General features: G+C 45.8%; 4 protein-coding genes across 4 annotated transcripts; all 4 read left to right on the forward strand.

Moving 5' to 3' along the window:
* Positions 1-8: 8 nt before the first annotated feature.
* LOC4343975 (4-alpha-glucanotransferase DPE1, chloroplastic/amyloplastic-like) lies at positions 9-4,439 on the forward strand. The gene is made up of 16 exons (NM_001422279.1): positions 9-499; positions 1,033-1,095; positions 1,171-1,259; positions 1,343-1,403; positions 1,589-1,667; positions 2,039-2,175; positions 2,265-2,423; positions 2,517-2,593; positions 2,681-2,820; positions 2,918-2,949; positions 3,043-3,117; positions 3,434-3,506; positions 3,622-3,710; positions 3,821-3,865; positions 3,947-4,099; positions 4,189-4,439. Exons 1-16 carry the CDS (start codon positions 92-94, stop codon positions 4,291-4,293), a joined length of 1,785 nt encoding a protein of 594 aa, NP_001409208.1. The 5' UTR covers positions 9-91; the 3' UTR covers positions 4,294-4,439.
* Positions 4,440-5,125: 686 nt separating this feature from the next.
* LOC136357321 (protein FAR1-RELATED SEQUENCE 5-like) lies at positions 5,126-7,084 on the forward strand. Its single transcript, XM_066312488.1, has 2 exons — positions 5,126-5,400; positions 5,473-7,084. The coding sequence occupies exons 1-2, from the start codon at positions 5,228-5,230 to the stop codon at positions 5,918-5,920; spliced, it is 621 nt and encodes a 206-aa protein (XP_066168585.1). The 5' UTR covers positions 5,126-5,227; the 3' UTR covers positions 5,921-7,084.
* On the forward strand, positions 6,212-7,084 carry LOC9268879 (uncharacterized). Its single transcript, XM_015790832.3, has one exon. It carries the CDS (start codon positions 6,212-6,214, stop codon positions 6,923-6,925), a length of 714 nt encoding a protein of 237 aa, XP_015646318.1. The 3' UTR covers positions 6,926-7,084.
* Positions 7,085-8,951: 1,867 nt separating this feature from the next.
* Positions 8,952-10,364, forward strand: LOC136357492 (uncharacterized). Its single transcript, XM_066312763.1, has 2 exons — positions 8,952-9,380; positions 9,941-10,364. Exons 1-2 carry the CDS (start codon positions 9,081-9,083, stop codon positions 10,355-10,357), a joined length of 717 nt encoding a protein of 238 aa, XP_066168860.1. The 5' UTR covers positions 8,952-9,080; the 3' UTR covers positions 10,358-10,364.
* Positions 10,365-15,485: the final 5,121 nt, after the last annotated feature.

Raw genomic sequence — 15,485 nt, forward strand, 5'->3', positions numbered from 1 at the left:
CCACACGCGCGGCCAATATCTCTCCTCTCCTCCATTCCCCCCCCCCATTCCTCCCTCCGCTCCCCCACCGCCTCTGCCTCCGCCCCCGGCGATGGCTACCCTCTCCCTCCCTCTCCCGCATCTCACCCAGGCCATCCCCGCGCGAGCGCGTCCGCGACCGCGACCGCTCCGTGGGATCCCCGCGCGGCTCCTCTCCTGCCGCGCCGCGATGGCGGTGGCGCCCGACAAGGAGGAGGCGGCGGCGGTTGCTCTGGACAAGGCGGTGAAGGTGGCGGTGGCAGCTCCCGACAGGGCGGCGGTGGCCGCGGTGGGCGTCGGGGAGGAGCTCCCCGAGGGGTACGACCAGATGATGCCGGCCGTGGAGGAGGCGCGGCGGCGGCGAGCCGGGGTGCTGCTGCACCCGACCTCGCTCCGCGGCCCGCACGGCATCGGCGACCTCGGCGACGAGGCGGTCGCCTTCCTCGCCTGGCTCCGCGACGCCGGCTGCACGCTCTGGCAGGTGAGTGGAGCTTCGCATTATCGCGCCCATGGCTAATCGAATCTGCTCGCCGATTAAGCCGCGATTAGCGTCTGATTAGCGAGCTTAATTGCGTTTTTGCGTTCCATTTGCGGGACCCACCACGGTCAGGGATGGTGGGCCATGGAATGCGCTCTGGGCCCTGGTGGGCCGGGGAACGAGACAAAATACGGGGGCCCGGCAAGTGGGCTGCGAGTGCAGCCGGGCCTACTGGCCCAGTACGTGGAGCAAGCATTATCGTCCATTCTCGCTGAAACATACCGATTGTTGTTTGGTACTGAGAATCTGCGAGACCGGGACTGTAGTTGTTTGCTGATTGAAATGCTCACATCTTATCTGCTGCTGTCATGGGATGTGTCCGTCCTGATTGTCATAGCAACGGATGGGAATGTGCACCAAATCACAAGGTTGTTAAATCAGTGCTGTAGCAAACAGGAAGAAGAGTTAGGAGTATACAGTGTTGAAACATGTTATTACTATGTGGTAGCATTCATTGCTTCTGGCCATGCTTACAGGTTCTTCCGCTTGTTCCACCGGGAAGGAAGTCTGGGGAGGATGGCTCTCCATATTCAGGACAGGTGAAACTATATCCAGCTAATCTTGCATATTGTGTGGCAATCATCGAATGGAACTTATACGGGTACACGTTGCAGGATGCAAACTGTGGTAATACCCTATTAATTTCACTTGAAGAGCTTGTAAAAGATGGGTTGTTGATGGAGAATGAACTACCTGACCCCTTGTAAGTTTGAACTCTTTAATGATTAACTGGAAATTCATTTCTAAGGTTGGCGTCAAGCATTTACATTTTTAAATTGATGGTAGGGATATGGAGTATGTTGAATTTGACACCGTTGCCAATCTGAAAGAACCTCTTATTGCAAAGGTTAGTTTTTCATGACTGTTCACTTCAGCATACCTTTCTGTTTCCTCCGACTGGATTTGATTGTTCTACTTCTACACTTCTACTGAGTTCAAACAGTTGAAATGTGTACAGCAATGTTACTACTACTGAATTGATGGAAGCGAATCATCGCATAATTAAAATTATAGATAAATCTTTTCTTCTAGGCTGCAGAGAGGCTCCTACTGAGCCGTGGAGAGCTCAGAACGCAATATGACTGCTTCAAGAAAAATCCAAATATTTCAGGCAAGAAATCTTGATTTGCTAATTTCAAACCATATTGTCTTAGTCTTCCATACTCTTAAATGAGAATAGCAGATACAATATTGTCAGCAAAAAACTGGGTAACACATCAAGTACAAAACTGCAACCTATTAAACCTTTAGTATAGGCATCAATAAATAGCTAGTGTTCCCCGCAAAAAATAAAAAATAAATAGCTAGTGTTGCTATGCTAGAAAGACCATCAGATAGGTAAACTGGCTCAAATCAGGGGTCAGGTGGTCTGCTTTTACAAATACATGCCTTTTCCAACTAAAATGAAAATAGCAATGATCCTGAAATGTATGCCTGAAATAATATACACAGTACAGTGCCTTAGTCGTTCTTTCCTGCCAGGTTGGCTTGAAGATGCTGCACTTTTTGCTGCTATTGACAGAAGTATTGATGCATTATCCTGGTATGAGTGGCCTGAACCTCTGAAAAACCGACATCTCAGGGCCTTGGAAGACATATATCAAAAACAGAAGGATTTCGTAAGCATTTCAAACTATAATATTTTCATTGCGATGAATTATTACAGAAACAAATGCCAGTGGACTCATCTACTTAACTTGCTATGCAGATAGAGATATTTATGGCTCAACAATTCTTATTTCAAAGGCAGTGGCAGCGAATTCGTAAATATGCAAAGAAGTTGGGTATCAGCATAATGGGTGACATGCCCATATATGTTGGCTACCATAGTGCAGATGTTTGGGCAAACAGGAAATCGTTTTTGCTGGTACACCTCAATAATTTTCCCTCATAGTCATGTGTCATCGGATTCTTAAAATGCTATACATTCTGTTTCTTGATTGTTTTTTCTGGTGTAAAGGACAAGAATGGTTTTCCGACTTTTGTTAGTGGTGTTCCACCTGATGCATTTAGTGAAACTGGTCAGCTTTGGAACAGGTAATCCTTTGCTCCCTGTCAATGTGATCAGGAAAAAAGTTGAATACAATTAACAGCATTTCCTTTGTGAAACTTGCAACTTTACAGTCCATTGTACGACTGGAAAGCTATGGAAGCAGGTGGATTTGAATGGTGGATAAAAAGGATTAATCGTGCCCTTGATTTGTATGATGAGTTCCGTATAGACCATTTCCGGGGGCTTGCAGGTTTTTGGGCAGTTCCTTCTGGTAAACCAAATACATCCAGCTAGCCTGTCTACATAATAGGAGTACATATTTTTGGGTAAATAGATTCAAATTTCTAATTTGTTACCGGTGCATGTAGAGTCAAAAGTAGCGCTGGTTGGAAGCTGGAGGGTGAGCATTGACTTGATGTACATGCTATCCCCCTTATTTTTTTCAGAAATATTTGTTGCTGATGTACGCTTTTCTGTTTTTCTTTGGCAGTAGGCTGGACCGAGGAATGCATTTTTTGATGCATTATTCAAAGCTGTCGGTAGAATAAACATAATAGCAGAAGACCTGGTAAGCATTCTTTTTTTTTTACATTTATCTAATAAAACCATGATTGGTTTTTCTTTTGTGGACCAATATGGAAGTAGAAATTCACATAATTTCTCCATAAGACAAGTCTTATTTGAGTCAGCTACACAAGTTTTATCTGCAACCAGACATTCATAAGCTACTCAGCATTAGCTGTAGATTGTCAAAAATGTGATTTAACTGAGAATTCCTCATAATAATCACGGGTTAATATAGTCGAGAATGGTTCTACTCAAAACTTGAAACATTTAATTCTGACATGCTTATGCTTTATCTGATCATCTCATACTATTTGTAGGGGGTGATAACAGAAGATGTTGTTGACCTAAGGAAGTCTATTGAGGCTCCTGGAATGGCAGTTCTTCAGTTTGGTAATGTTCCAAAGCCAGATTATGTGTATATTCTCTTTTGAGAAGGCATTGTGAGCATACTTGAATATATAGATTCGATGTCTAAATGTTCGTACTCCCACTTTTATGTGGTCAGCTTTTGGCGGTGGTTCTGACAATCCACACTTGCCCCATAACCATGAATTTGATCAAGTAGTATACACCGGAACACACGACAATGACACGGTTAGTTTCTAAATTATTCCAAAGCTGTCTATTTTCAATATCTTGTCAAGGGCTGCTAGCGACACAAGCATACAAAGAATGCTGACGCTCTTCAACCATGTATTCCTCAGGTTATTGGTTGGTGGCAAACTTTACCAGAGGAAGAGAAGCAGACTGTTAGTGTCTCCCAACTTTCTTAAATAGGCATATTACACTACCTTCAACCATATTGTCATATTCACGCCTTCTTGTTTCAGGTGTTCAAGTATCTGCCTGAGGCTAATAGGACTGAAATCTCATGGGCACTGATCACTGCTGCCCTCTCTTCAGTTGCAAGGACATCCATGGTAACCATGCAGGACATTCTTGGCCTCGACAGTTCTGCTAGAATGAATACTCCAGCTACACAGGTTAACAGCTGCATCCAATCACCTTGTATAATTCACATATACTGCTAAAGCAGTAATTCTAAAAACATCATTTTTTTTTACATCCACAGAAAGGGAACTGGAGATGGAGGATGCCGAGCTCTGTCAGCTTCGACAGCCTCAGCCCTGAAGCGGCGAAGCTGAAGGAATTGCTTGGACTGTACAACCGGCTCTAAATATATTTCAGCGCTCGTTTTCTGTCGCTTGAACTTACAGAAATCTGTCATAAAAATAATTGAGCAATGCAAACATTTTGGCTGCAAGTATTGTTCTGAGACTCTGGTATACCTGTCATATAATAAAGCGTTGTACCATGTTTGTGTCATGCTGAATGGTGAGAGTCGCTGACTGATTTCGCGATACTCCAAAAGCAGAGGTAAATACTCCCTCCATTCTATAATATAAGGCACAAACACTTTTTTTTAATGTTCCATAATACTCTCTCCGTCCCAAAAAAAGATAAACTCTGGTTTCCGTGTCCAATGTTTGACCGTCCGTCTTATTTGAAAAAAATATGAAAAAAATTAAAAAGACAAGTCACGCATAAAATATTAATCATATTTTATCATCTAACAACAATGAAAATACGAATTATAAAAAAATTTCATATAAGACGAACAGTCAAAGTTGGACAAGGAAACTCAGGGTTTGCCTTTTTTTTGGACGGAGGGAGTATAAGGTATGAATGCATGCATGCCATTAAGTATGACATTCTTCATTATATTACTACTTTTTTAAATCCTTCACTCCCACATTCGCTAACTCTATTGGATGCATACATTATATTTATTAGGATGATTCAATCTACAAGATTATAATAATTATTTCTTGGTCTTTGTGTTAAGAGTGGTTGTGCCTTATATTTTGAAAAAGATTATAATAATTATTTCTTGGTCTTTGTGTTAAGAGTGTTTGTGCCTTATATTTTGGAATAGAGTGAATACTAATGAATGGCTACTACTCCAAAAGCGGATTTAAAACAAATTTTTAAAGAAATTCCTATCTAGAATGTTGCTCCGAAAATCCTAGCAAGCGTGCCGCTAAAAATGGGATGGTTTTCTCCTTGGAAAGGAACACATATGCAATGGGAAATGGTGAGTACCACTCCATATGTTAAGTGTTAACTACTCCCATGATTTTAGACTTGTCGTTTCGAATACCCTCGATATTCCGTTATATATCCCCGTTAAACCGCTTCGTCTCCATCTCTTCCTCCTCCCGTCGCCGCCGCCCATGGCGTCGTCGCCTTCTTCCACCTCCACGCCGTCGTCGACCATCGAGAGGTTGCGGCCTCCTTATCCCCGATCCATCTCATGTCATGCCTCAATTCACTCGACTAACCTGTGGTGGCGCAGGCTCCATGAGATGCCGCTGATGGAGAGCGAGGAAGCCCGCGAGATTCTCGCGGCGCTGCGCGAGAAAGACAAGGACGACCCCGAGGGATTCTACGACCACAAGGTCGCCGCCGCCGATGGCCGGATGGAGGGGATCTTCTGGGCGAGCTCCGGGCTGGGCTGGGACTACGTCTACTACGGCGAGGTCGTCGTCTTCGACACCACGTTCCGGACGAACAGGTGCGGCGCGGCGTTCGTCCCGTTCCTCGGGATGAGCCGCCACCGCCGCCCCGCCGTGTTCGGCTGCGGCGTCGTCGCGGACGGCTCCGTCGACTCGTGCGTCTGGCTGCTGCGCGCGTTCAAGGAGTCGATCCAGGGGGATGTGCCCAAGTCCGTCATCACCGACGGCGGCGACGCGGTGGTCGCCGCCGTCAAGGCCGTGTTCCCGGAGTCCAACCACCGCGTGTGAGCGTGGCACGTGGAGCGGTGGGCCGGGGAGCACCTCGTCGATGGCCCGGCGCGGGACGACTTCTTGTCGCTGGCGCGCGACGCGTGCTCGCCCGCGGCGTTCGACGAGCGGTGGAGCGTGTTCATGGCGGAGCACCGGACAGCCGAGAACGAGGGCTGGCTGGAGACGATGCACGCGACGAGGGAGCTCTGGGCCGCCGCGTTCACCCGCCACAAGCTCTTCCTCGGCATGGCGAGCGACCAGCGGACGGAGTAACTCGCCACGGGCCTCCACACGGGCCTCGCCGACGACATGTCGCTGCACGACCTGGTGCGCCACGCCGACTACTGGACCTGGCGCCTGCGCGCCGACGACGCGGCCTCCATGTCCCGGCTGCCGCTGACCACCAATCACCAGTTCCTCGAGGCGCACGCCGCGCGGCGCTTCACCCCGGCCAACTTCCACCTCGTCCGCGAGGAGATCGAGAAGATGGACGGCTTCGTCGTCGTCGACACGCTGCCCACCATGTCCAGCCCCGACGTAAAGATCTACCTGCTCGCGCCCAAGCAGGAAGCCGCCGCCGGCGAACCCTTCGTGGTGCAATGGTGCGACCGCGGCGGCGCGCTCGGCACCGACGACATGGACGACGGGAAGATGGCCGTGACGTGCAGCTGCCGGAAGATGGAGAGCGATCGCCTCCCGTGCCGCCACATCCTCCGCGTGATCACCCACCGCGGCGTGTCGCGGATGGCGGACTGCTTCATGCCGCGGCGGCACCGGCGGAATCTCGAAGCAAAGCTGGAGAGGGTGGAGGAGATGAAGGAGCTGTCGAGCAAGGTGTTCGACCTGGCGTCGGATGACGCGGGGGAGTTCGAGGATGTCATGGGGTTCATGGAGCGATTCCTGGAAGAGCGGCGGCTCGACGCCGCGTGGGAGCCGAAGCGCAGAGGCCATGTCGGCGTCGACACCGACGACGACGAGGGCGACTCGCCGTCGACCAAGAAGATCAAGTTGTCCGACGAGTGAGCATTTGAAAGATTATCAAACAACCCGTTTCACTGTCAAACTCTATCTACCGAGTGTGGTTTTATTTATTTATTTACTACTTCGAAAAAAATGTTCGTGTGTTGCAATTGGTGAAGGCTATTTTAATCTTATTATTCACTGTGGGAATTCACTTCGTTATATATATTTTTAGAAAATCATAAGCTTCAGTTAGGAGTCCGATCGTCTCATGTTAGCATGCGAGTTTTTTTTTATAAAGAGATTTCTTAAACGACTTCTTCTGTATTTCTAAAAGCGAACAAATTAAACCGAATCAAATAAACATATGTATTTCTAAAAGTGAACGAAATTAAAAACCGACTCGAACTCATTAGACGTACTGTAATATACTAGTAGAGATTGGCTGTTTGATATGTGTCGCTTTGATAATGTCGAGGGGGGAAAGTATTCAAAACCTCTGAAGGGACGTCTCATCGTTGTTTTATATGTCTCTTAAATGGTTATAAAAAATTAAAAAAATTCAACAAGATAGATTATTAGTATGTGATAGATTACTTCACAAACATGTAAGGTCAAATTTAATTTCTACACATTGTAACAGAAAAATATATATTTAACTGTCAATATACGTTTACTAGTTGTATTTTTTTTGCAACTTGTAAAAATTCAATTTTAACTTGCATTTTTATGGAGTGGTATATCACATGTTAATAGATATTCTCTTTTTTTTTCAAAATTTTTTATAACTATTTGAGTAAGATGAAAAAAAATAGAGAAGGTATCTCCTTGAGAATTTAGAATCCACCCCTAATGTTGAGTCCTTTTGTACCGTTGAAAAATATATTTGTTGAGATTCGTGCTAGTCTTGTTGAGATATCCATTGTAGCACAGGTGGAATGGTTGCGGGAAGATGTGCGGTGGCAATAGGGATGGCACGGGGCGCAATGAATGCTCAATCTCGTATGGGACCCCTCTCCCCCCCAAATGGTGGTCCAGAATGGCGGCAGCCCGTGCCTTGCTAATGCCCTAGCCTCCAACCACCACCCCCGCGGTCCACACGCACGCCGGCACGCCGTCCCCCCGTCATATGGTCACTCCTCAACCGAGCCATCTCCCTCCCTCACCCATCTCCACCTCCCTTGCATGGAGGCCAGGCAAGCTCGACCTCAAACGGGTTCGCTAGTTGCCTACCCCTCCCTTTCTCACCTTCACCTCCCTTGGCCACCTGCCCCCGCTGGCCACTATGGTTCACACACACCTCGTCCGCGCGCACACTGCCCCTGTCGCACAGTTGCTCCTCAATGACGCCATCCCACTCCCTCACACGACGGTCGGGTGAGCTCGAGCTCCGACGGGTTTGCCCACCACTTCCTCCTCCCTTTCCCACCCTCGATTCCCTCGACTATTCCCTGTGGCGCCCTAGCACGGCAGGAGCCCGCGCCATCTTCTCTGAGCACCCATCACGACTGGGCACCATGGTCCATGTGCACCTCGTCCACCCAGAGTGAAATGAGCGAAACACTCGGCAAGGTCGAGCACAGCGGCGGCATGCGCCGACGACAACAAGGAAAGGGAAAGAGATGAGGAAGGGAGAGAAGATAGGAAAAAGAGAGGGTGATGATATGGGTCCCACTATAATTTTTTTATTTTTAACCAAATACTCATTGAGTTGTGGGTCCCATGATTTTTTCTGACTTTAAATGCCACATCAACGCCACGTTAGCTGAAATCGTCATCCAAACCGCCTTGGGAGCTTATTTGTACTGGTTTTGCGAGTTGAGTAATGTGCTATACATGGTATTACGGTTTTCAGATAAATTTCAGACTCGGCAACAAATTGAGGGACGTAAAGCGAACTTATTCACCCCTAAAAGAAGTGTTTACCTTATTCCTGAATATGTGCTTTCCTGCTCCATACTGACTGCAATCGGCACATTAATCTGCAAAACGGTTACGGCCTAGACCACGAAGTTTCAGCCCGTATTCGCCCAATTCGCAAATACGGGCTGAAACTCCCTCCAGCAACTCCCAACTCGCTCGCCCTCCCCTCTGCTTCAGTGCTTCTCTCCCCAAGAAATCAAGAACCAGTAGCCTCTCCACCAAGATCACGAAGAACCTCCTCCAGCCTGACCGAGCGATTCTTTCTCCCTCCCTTTCCTTCTTCGCGTCCGCCTCTATGGACAGCGCGATCTTGCGCCACCTCATCGAGGCGCTCTTGGAGCGTCAACCGATTCTCGGCGAGGACTCCACTTTCTTGCGTCGAGCGCTGGTGTTCGGAGGTGTAGCCTCCATCATATCGCCGGTACACCTGGAGTCGTTCTTCACCCGCTATGGAGTTGTCATAGCGACCGTCCTGCTACGAGATGCTACCAGATGCGAGCGCGTTGGCATGCTGGTGTTCTCCGCAGAGAGCGATTGCTTGTATGCGGCGGAGATGGAGGCGGCTCGTCCAGGCGCATACCTGATGATTTCCAGGGTACAACCACCGCTTCTCTGCTTTTCTTCCCCATCCGTTGTTGTTGAGGCATTTCTTGGGTGCGAGATGTTGATCGCGGCGGTGTTCTTGGTTCAATGATTGCCCAAATTCTTGGTTCTTGGGAGTTTTGGACCGTGAAATTTGAGTTCTCCCGATTTATTCATGTTCGATTCTCTGTTCTGGTTCTGAATCGGTCTCTGCGCTTTGTTCATGTCCAGATTCTTCGCCGGGACTTCATGTCAAAATTCTCCGTATTTTTGGTTCTGATTTCTGAATTGGCTTCTGCGGATGAATGTTCATGCTTCTCCCGCTTTGTTCATGTCCTAATTCTTTCTGTTCCGGTTCTGAATTAGTCTCTGCAGGTGAATGTTCATGTTTTCTCCCGCTTTGTTCATGGTCAAATTCTTTGAATTGGTTGCTGCAGGTGCCTGTTCATGTTTCTCCCTTTCCCGTATTGTTCGTTTCTTTGATTCTCTGAATCGGTTGCTGCTGCAGGGTGAATCTTCATGTTTCTCTTGCTTCATTCCACTTCTGATGCTCTGAATCTGTTGTTCTTGTAGGTTGATGACGAGATTCTGCATAATTCGGTAAACCTTGTGAAGGATGCAGCCGACCAGCAGAGCCAGCGGTGCTCCACCGCCGAGGCATTCCGTCGAATGGTTCCCTGGCGATATCTGAAAGCAGACGCCCAGGAGGACATCAACTTGAGGTGCCTGCTGCTGAGGATGGGGGCAAGGAGCACGGCTACGCCCGGAGATCTGTACGGCGTCGCGAGGTCAGCGTTGGCAGCGACCGGCAGAGCGTGCGCGGTGGTGGCTTACTACTCGAGCAGGAGGGATTTTGGACTATTTGCCATTCTTTTGAATGGTGTATTTTCAAATGCCATCTTCTCAAATGACTTTAACTATTTGCCATCTGACCTGCTATATTGTTTCTATTTAGCCACTCTTGCTTGCCAACTCAGCAAGCCTGTGTGACAAATGACTTCACTACCCCCGTCTTTTCGGTTCTTCCTCCGCATTCTTCTTGCGACGGTGCCGTCTTCAAGCGGACCTCGCCACTTCTTGATCCGACGGCGATGGCGAGTTGGCGACTGCCTACACGGAAGGGCGTACTGCCCGTGACCGGTGACCGCTACCTTGGCTTTTATCCGATTCGCGGGCAACCGCTCGGACGAGCAATTCTCATCAGTTATCAGGTAAATCGAACTGTCAAGCTAGCAGAGCGACAAAGTTCCCATGATGGCAGAGAGCGCTTTCGTGTTGCATATTCGGGTAGAGCCAACATGAAGCATCGAAGATAAAGAGAAGAAAACACACTAAAGAAAAAAAGACCAAGCTTTCGATCGAGCGCTGCATTAAGTAAAGCAATCAACAGTGGCACTCATTCAACCCTCCAGATTAATTACTTGCATATATACCAAATTACCAATCGACCAAGCAAACAAGCAAAGCAATAGCTTCTTCACTTGACGAGGCCGGTGATGGCACAGTCTGCGAACTGCAGATGGGAAAGGAGATGAGGGACAGTAAGGTCATTTGTCACACAAGTTTGCTGAGTTGGCAGGGAAGAATGGTAAAATAGAAAGAATATAAAGAGTCGGATGGCAAATAATCAACATTATTGAAGAAGATGGCATTTGAGAGTGCGCCATTAAAGAAGATGGCAAATAGTTCAAAATCCCCGAGCAGGGAGGCCATGGTGGTGTTCGACGAGTCCAGGGACATGGAGCGATGCGGCAGCAGGTCCGCCGAGCTGGTCGCCTTCCACCTCGGCCTCTACGATTCGGGGCTCTTCCCCTTGGTCGCGGACGGCGCCGGCGGCCATGGCGTGGTGACGCGGGACCTCCTCCCGCTGTTCTGCCTCTCGCCGGACTTCCTTGGCCGCGTCGCCCTTCTCAGGGGACCCGGCATCGCCGAGCTCGACGCCGGCGAGGTGTGCAGTCGCGTGGAGGAGCTCACACTTTTCAAACTGCTAAACGGTGTGTTTTTTGCAAAAGGTTTATATACGAAAGTTGCTTAAAAAAATCAAATTAATCTATTTTTGAAAAAAAATAGCTAATACTTAATTAATCACGTGCTAATGAATTGCTCCGTTTTCCGTGAGTACTGTTCCCGGTTGGGAACAACCAACTGCGAACACATCCTTAGAGAAGATTGGTGTGTGTACAACTGTAGGTTTCTTTCAGCCTTTTGGTTCTGTTCATTCATTCATTCAGTTGGGTTCCTGGTCCTGGTATGATCATATCTGTCTCTGAACAGCCCTTTTGATGATCGATTGAGTGTGCTCTGTAGTTGCAAAGTTTTATGTTTTGTACTAGCTTTTTGCTGCTGCTACTGTAACCATATTGTCCCTTGCAGTGCAACTTGCTGAAAGAAAAAAAAAGGAAAGAAATGAAACTTTCAGACTCAATTGCTGCAAAATCTTTGCTTCTGCAATGACATTCTGAAAATTCAGTGTTTAAACAGTAGTACAGTTCTATGTTCATGCTTGATAGTACAGAACTACAGATTGTGTGTGTAGGCTTGTTTGTGTATGTTTGTGTGTAGTGTAGTATAATTCCACTTGATGTTCATGCCTGGTGGTTACATATTGCAGTGTCTGTGGTGTGTAGGCTTCAAAATTATGAAAATGATACTCATCACCAGAAGTAGTTTTAGACTGTCAGTAAAGATGTGTGGTACAGTTTTTGGATGCGTTTAAATGTTGGTATGATCCTTTTGGGAGCACTTCCTGTTGTGTACTTGTGTCTTCACAAATATTGAGTGCCGTCACAGATTCTGAAATCTCTATCTTGAGTGCCAGTGGTTTGGTATTGAAGATGTGCAATCCAGATTCTGAATCCTTACCGTTTATCTCAGTAAGGAGTAGTCGCAAGCTTTGAAATACTCAAATACAAGCAGCAGATTCTAATCGCTAGTTATAATGAAATCAAGTAGGAGGCCAAAACGTGATGGCACAGGCTACACCTACTGGAGGACGGATACCGGCGAGTACTTCCGGGTGACGGAGGCCCCGTCATCTCCTCCATACAGCATCAGCCACGGTCAAAATTTGAATTTTAAAATCTGATTTTGAAGTTGATTTTTAAAATTTTAACTTTATTTTTTACATTGATATTTAAGTTGCTAAGAACTCATATATAAAAGTCTTACTTATAAATTATTATTATTTTACTAATACACTGAATGACGTATTATCTATATTTGGCCAAACGACGATGGGGGCGACCAAGATCCGCGCAAGAAGAGAAATGACGATGGGATGATCCAACATATGATGTCTCAACTTGATCATTTTTTTTCCTTAGATCAAACAGGTCACATGTTTTAATTTCTTGGACAAAATAAGTTCGTTTTACGTGTTTTGTGCTGTGCTGTTTTGTGGTTGTTGCTTAATGTTTATTACTGTCCCTTGCAGCAATGCTGCTTTCTTGATAAAACAGTTGAACTCATCAACTCAAAACTGTAGCTAAGTTTGCTGCTCTGCAATTGACATTCTGGAAATCAAGTGTTTGGGAACCAAATGATGGGCTTGGTTGGGAAAGGCCTGATATTTCGGCCCAGTTAACCACGGCCGCCGCCGCTGCAGCTGTGTCTGGATGAAACGAATGGGCCTAAATCAAACCCAGAAAGTCGATCGGCCTCATCTTTTTCCTATGTTTATACTTATCAACCCAAATTTAAATTTTTAACCTTAAATTTGAAGTTATTTTTGGGCTTTTTCAGATTTTGCTTTTAAATTACTAAGAACTTATACATAAAAATTTTATTAACAAATTACTTTTCGTTTACAAATATGTTGTTTGGCTTATTCCACCGACAAGCCAAACGATAGGGCTGCATGTTTTCTCTACTCGTCTGCTCTGACGATGCCAAAGCCTCCTTGGAGGCCCTAACACAACATCGCATTTGCGTAGCATATCCTCATAATAGCTGCTAGTATGTTATTTTTCGGTGACTCAAATCTTCTGTATTTGAAAATTCTTTGTAAACAGCATCGAGAGAGACATATACAGGCGCTATTTTTTGGCAGGTGCTTCCCTTCTTTGTAGTAATTCGCAGGGGCGAACAAAATGGAAGCCTCGTACTTTTCTCTATTTCCTAATAAATATAAACTTTTTCTACCATTTAAAATCTAAACATAAATATAAGTACTTTTGAAAACTACTTCCCTTACCAAAGCACCACTCATTTAATTTTTTATTTACCTAATCTTATCCTCAATCACCCCACATTTGTTTGTGAACATATCATATACACACAAGCCTTCACGTATACACACCGTACACACTAACTAACAAATATTATTAAAAATTTTAGAAATAATTGTACATGTAATTTCAATAATATTTCATATACATGTAAAGCCACATCTTCACATTCATTCTACATAAAGAGCGAAAAAAATAAAAAATTCTAATAAATTAATTGTCTTAAAATTGTCATAATTTTGTATTTTTTGTTACAGTTAAAATATAATAGTATTGAAAGTAAATACACAATTTTTATTAAGTTCTTATATAGTTCAAGTTCAAAATTTGTAGCTTACAAGTTCTTATAATACCTCTATTTTTTTAATTCAAGTTCTTATATAGTTTTCTAATTCGTTTTTAGCTTACAAAACAAATCTCAAATGAGAAAATTCTATCACATTTAAACCCTTGCCCCCCTTGGTTCTCTTTCCCTCATAGGGTTTGTTCAGATTGTAGCCAAAATAAACCTTACCAAGTTTTGTCAATGCCAAAATTTTAGCAAGATTACAATATTGCCAAAATTTTGGCAGAATTTATTATATATTGATTAAATTTGGCAACAAATTAAACATAACCATTTTTTGGCAATTTTGCTAAAAAAAATTGGTATGGTTGAAAATGGCATCAAAGTGAACATGCGCTTACTTCTGACTCTCGATGAGTTCCAAGCGAAGGCAAAACCTTGTTGCCGCGGCCTTTACTTCTTCTGTCACTAGACACTATATAGTGTTCTCCTTCCGTCGCTGAATCATTGTGCCGCTCTCAAGATCAAGCCCACTCCTCCTTGATCTTGAGTACCAACGACACACGTTCCTTCCTTCTCGTCGTTAGAAGCCGCATCGCACCACTTCTCCATGCTGGTGGTTGAATCAATGGGAGCTCTTTTCTGCACGCTCTATGCAAGCCATCGTCGAGTATAGAGGTCGTCGCCATCCAAATATGTTCACATACTCACATAGTGACGCCGCCATCTAGATCTACTCGTCGTCTCCCTGGTCGGTGATGGCAATGTCCTCCCATCATGCCCCCTAGCTACGACCATCCCACCCTCTAGATCTAGCCACATCGTCCCCTCGTCTTCCTCCCTTAGCTCCATCTATCCGGTCCCTGTTCTCTAGCCGCTACTCCTCCAAACCTTCACTCTCTACATCTGACCATAAAAGGGGTATCACATTGTGTGGCAGAACGAAGCGTTCTCCCAACACGAACCCTAAGACGTTGGCACCGCTTCTTCCAGTTAATATTCCACCGTTTCTCGCAGAATACATGATCATCATGATAGACCACTCTTCTTTATGCGCGCGCTCTCTCTCTCCCTCCCCTGCATGACAACATATTTTCTAATAATAGGGATTGTCTGTAGTACTATAAATACAGTAGTTGCTGCTGATATATGATACCGAATCCACCTGTTAGCTACTGCTACTGCAGATACTGCAGAGTGAGTGAGTGACCGTGATCCTCTCGTAGTGGTGAGCCCGAAGCCACCTGCGAGTTCACCGTGTAGTTCTACTCCCATACTACATACATGTACATATACTCAGCAGTTACTACTACCATGTACACTCCTAGTACGATCTTCTCTATTCATTTTTTTGACTTCTCTTTTCATCTACTGCTGCTATATGCACTTGATCTGCAAGACTGCAACATGTCCACAGAGGCCGAGGTGAAGACTGAAGACCAGCTGGGACAACCAAGAACCGAGGTGGGGACTGACCCCGTCTTTGCATAGGATTCTCTATGGTTAATGGTTTCGTTGGACACTTTCGGTCCTGACAGGATCTGACAGGCGTAAAGGCCCTCCAAAAAAAGATGACCACTGCTCTACTCATCAGAAAAACAGATTC

Source organism: Oryza sativa, chromosome 7 (genome assembly GCF_034140825.1).
Source record: "Oryza sativa Japonica Group chromosome 7, ASM3414082v1".
Taxonomy (NCBI): domain Eukaryota; kingdom Viridiplantae; phylum Streptophyta; class Magnoliopsida; order Poales; family Poaceae; genus Oryza; species Oryza sativa.

What these genes read in the sequence shown, in the direction of transcription:
- LOC136357321 (XM_066312488.1), top strand. Translation starts at nt 5,228, where the DNA reads ATGTTAAGTGTTAACTACTCCCATGATTTTAGACTTGTCGTTTCGAAT. An exon ending in CCGTCGTCGACCATCGAGAG is followed by an intron (nt 5,401 to 5,472) that starts GTTGCGGCCTCC and finishes GTGGTGGCGCAG; the next exon opens with GCTCCATGAGATGCCGCTGA.
- LOC136357492 (XM_066312763.1), top strand. Translation starts at nt 9,081, where the DNA reads ATGGACAGCGCGATCTTGCGCCACCTCATCGAGGCGCTCTTGGAGCGT. An exon ending in CATACCTGATGATTTCCAGG is followed by an intron (nt 9,381 to 9,940) that starts GTACAACCACCG and finishes TTGTTCTTGTAG; the next exon opens with GTTGATGACGAGATTCTGCA.
- LOC4343975 (NM_001422279.1), top strand. Translation starts at nt 92, where the DNA reads ATGGCTACCCTCTCCCTCCCTCTCCCGCATCTCACCCAGGCCATCCCC. An exon ending in ACATAATAGCAGAAGACCTG is followed by an intron (nt 3,118 to 3,433) that starts GTAAGCATTCTT and finishes TACTATTTGTAG; the next exon opens with GGGGTGATAACAGAAGATGT. An exon ending in AATGGCAGTTCTTCAGTTTG is followed by an intron (nt 3,507 to 3,621) that starts GTAATGTTCCAA and finishes TTATGTGGTCAG; the next exon opens with CTTTTGGCGGTGGTTCTGAC.
- LOC9268879 (XM_015790832.3), top strand. Translation starts at nt 6,212, where the DNA reads ATGTCGCTGCACGACCTGGTGCGCCACGCCGACTACTGGACCTGGCGC.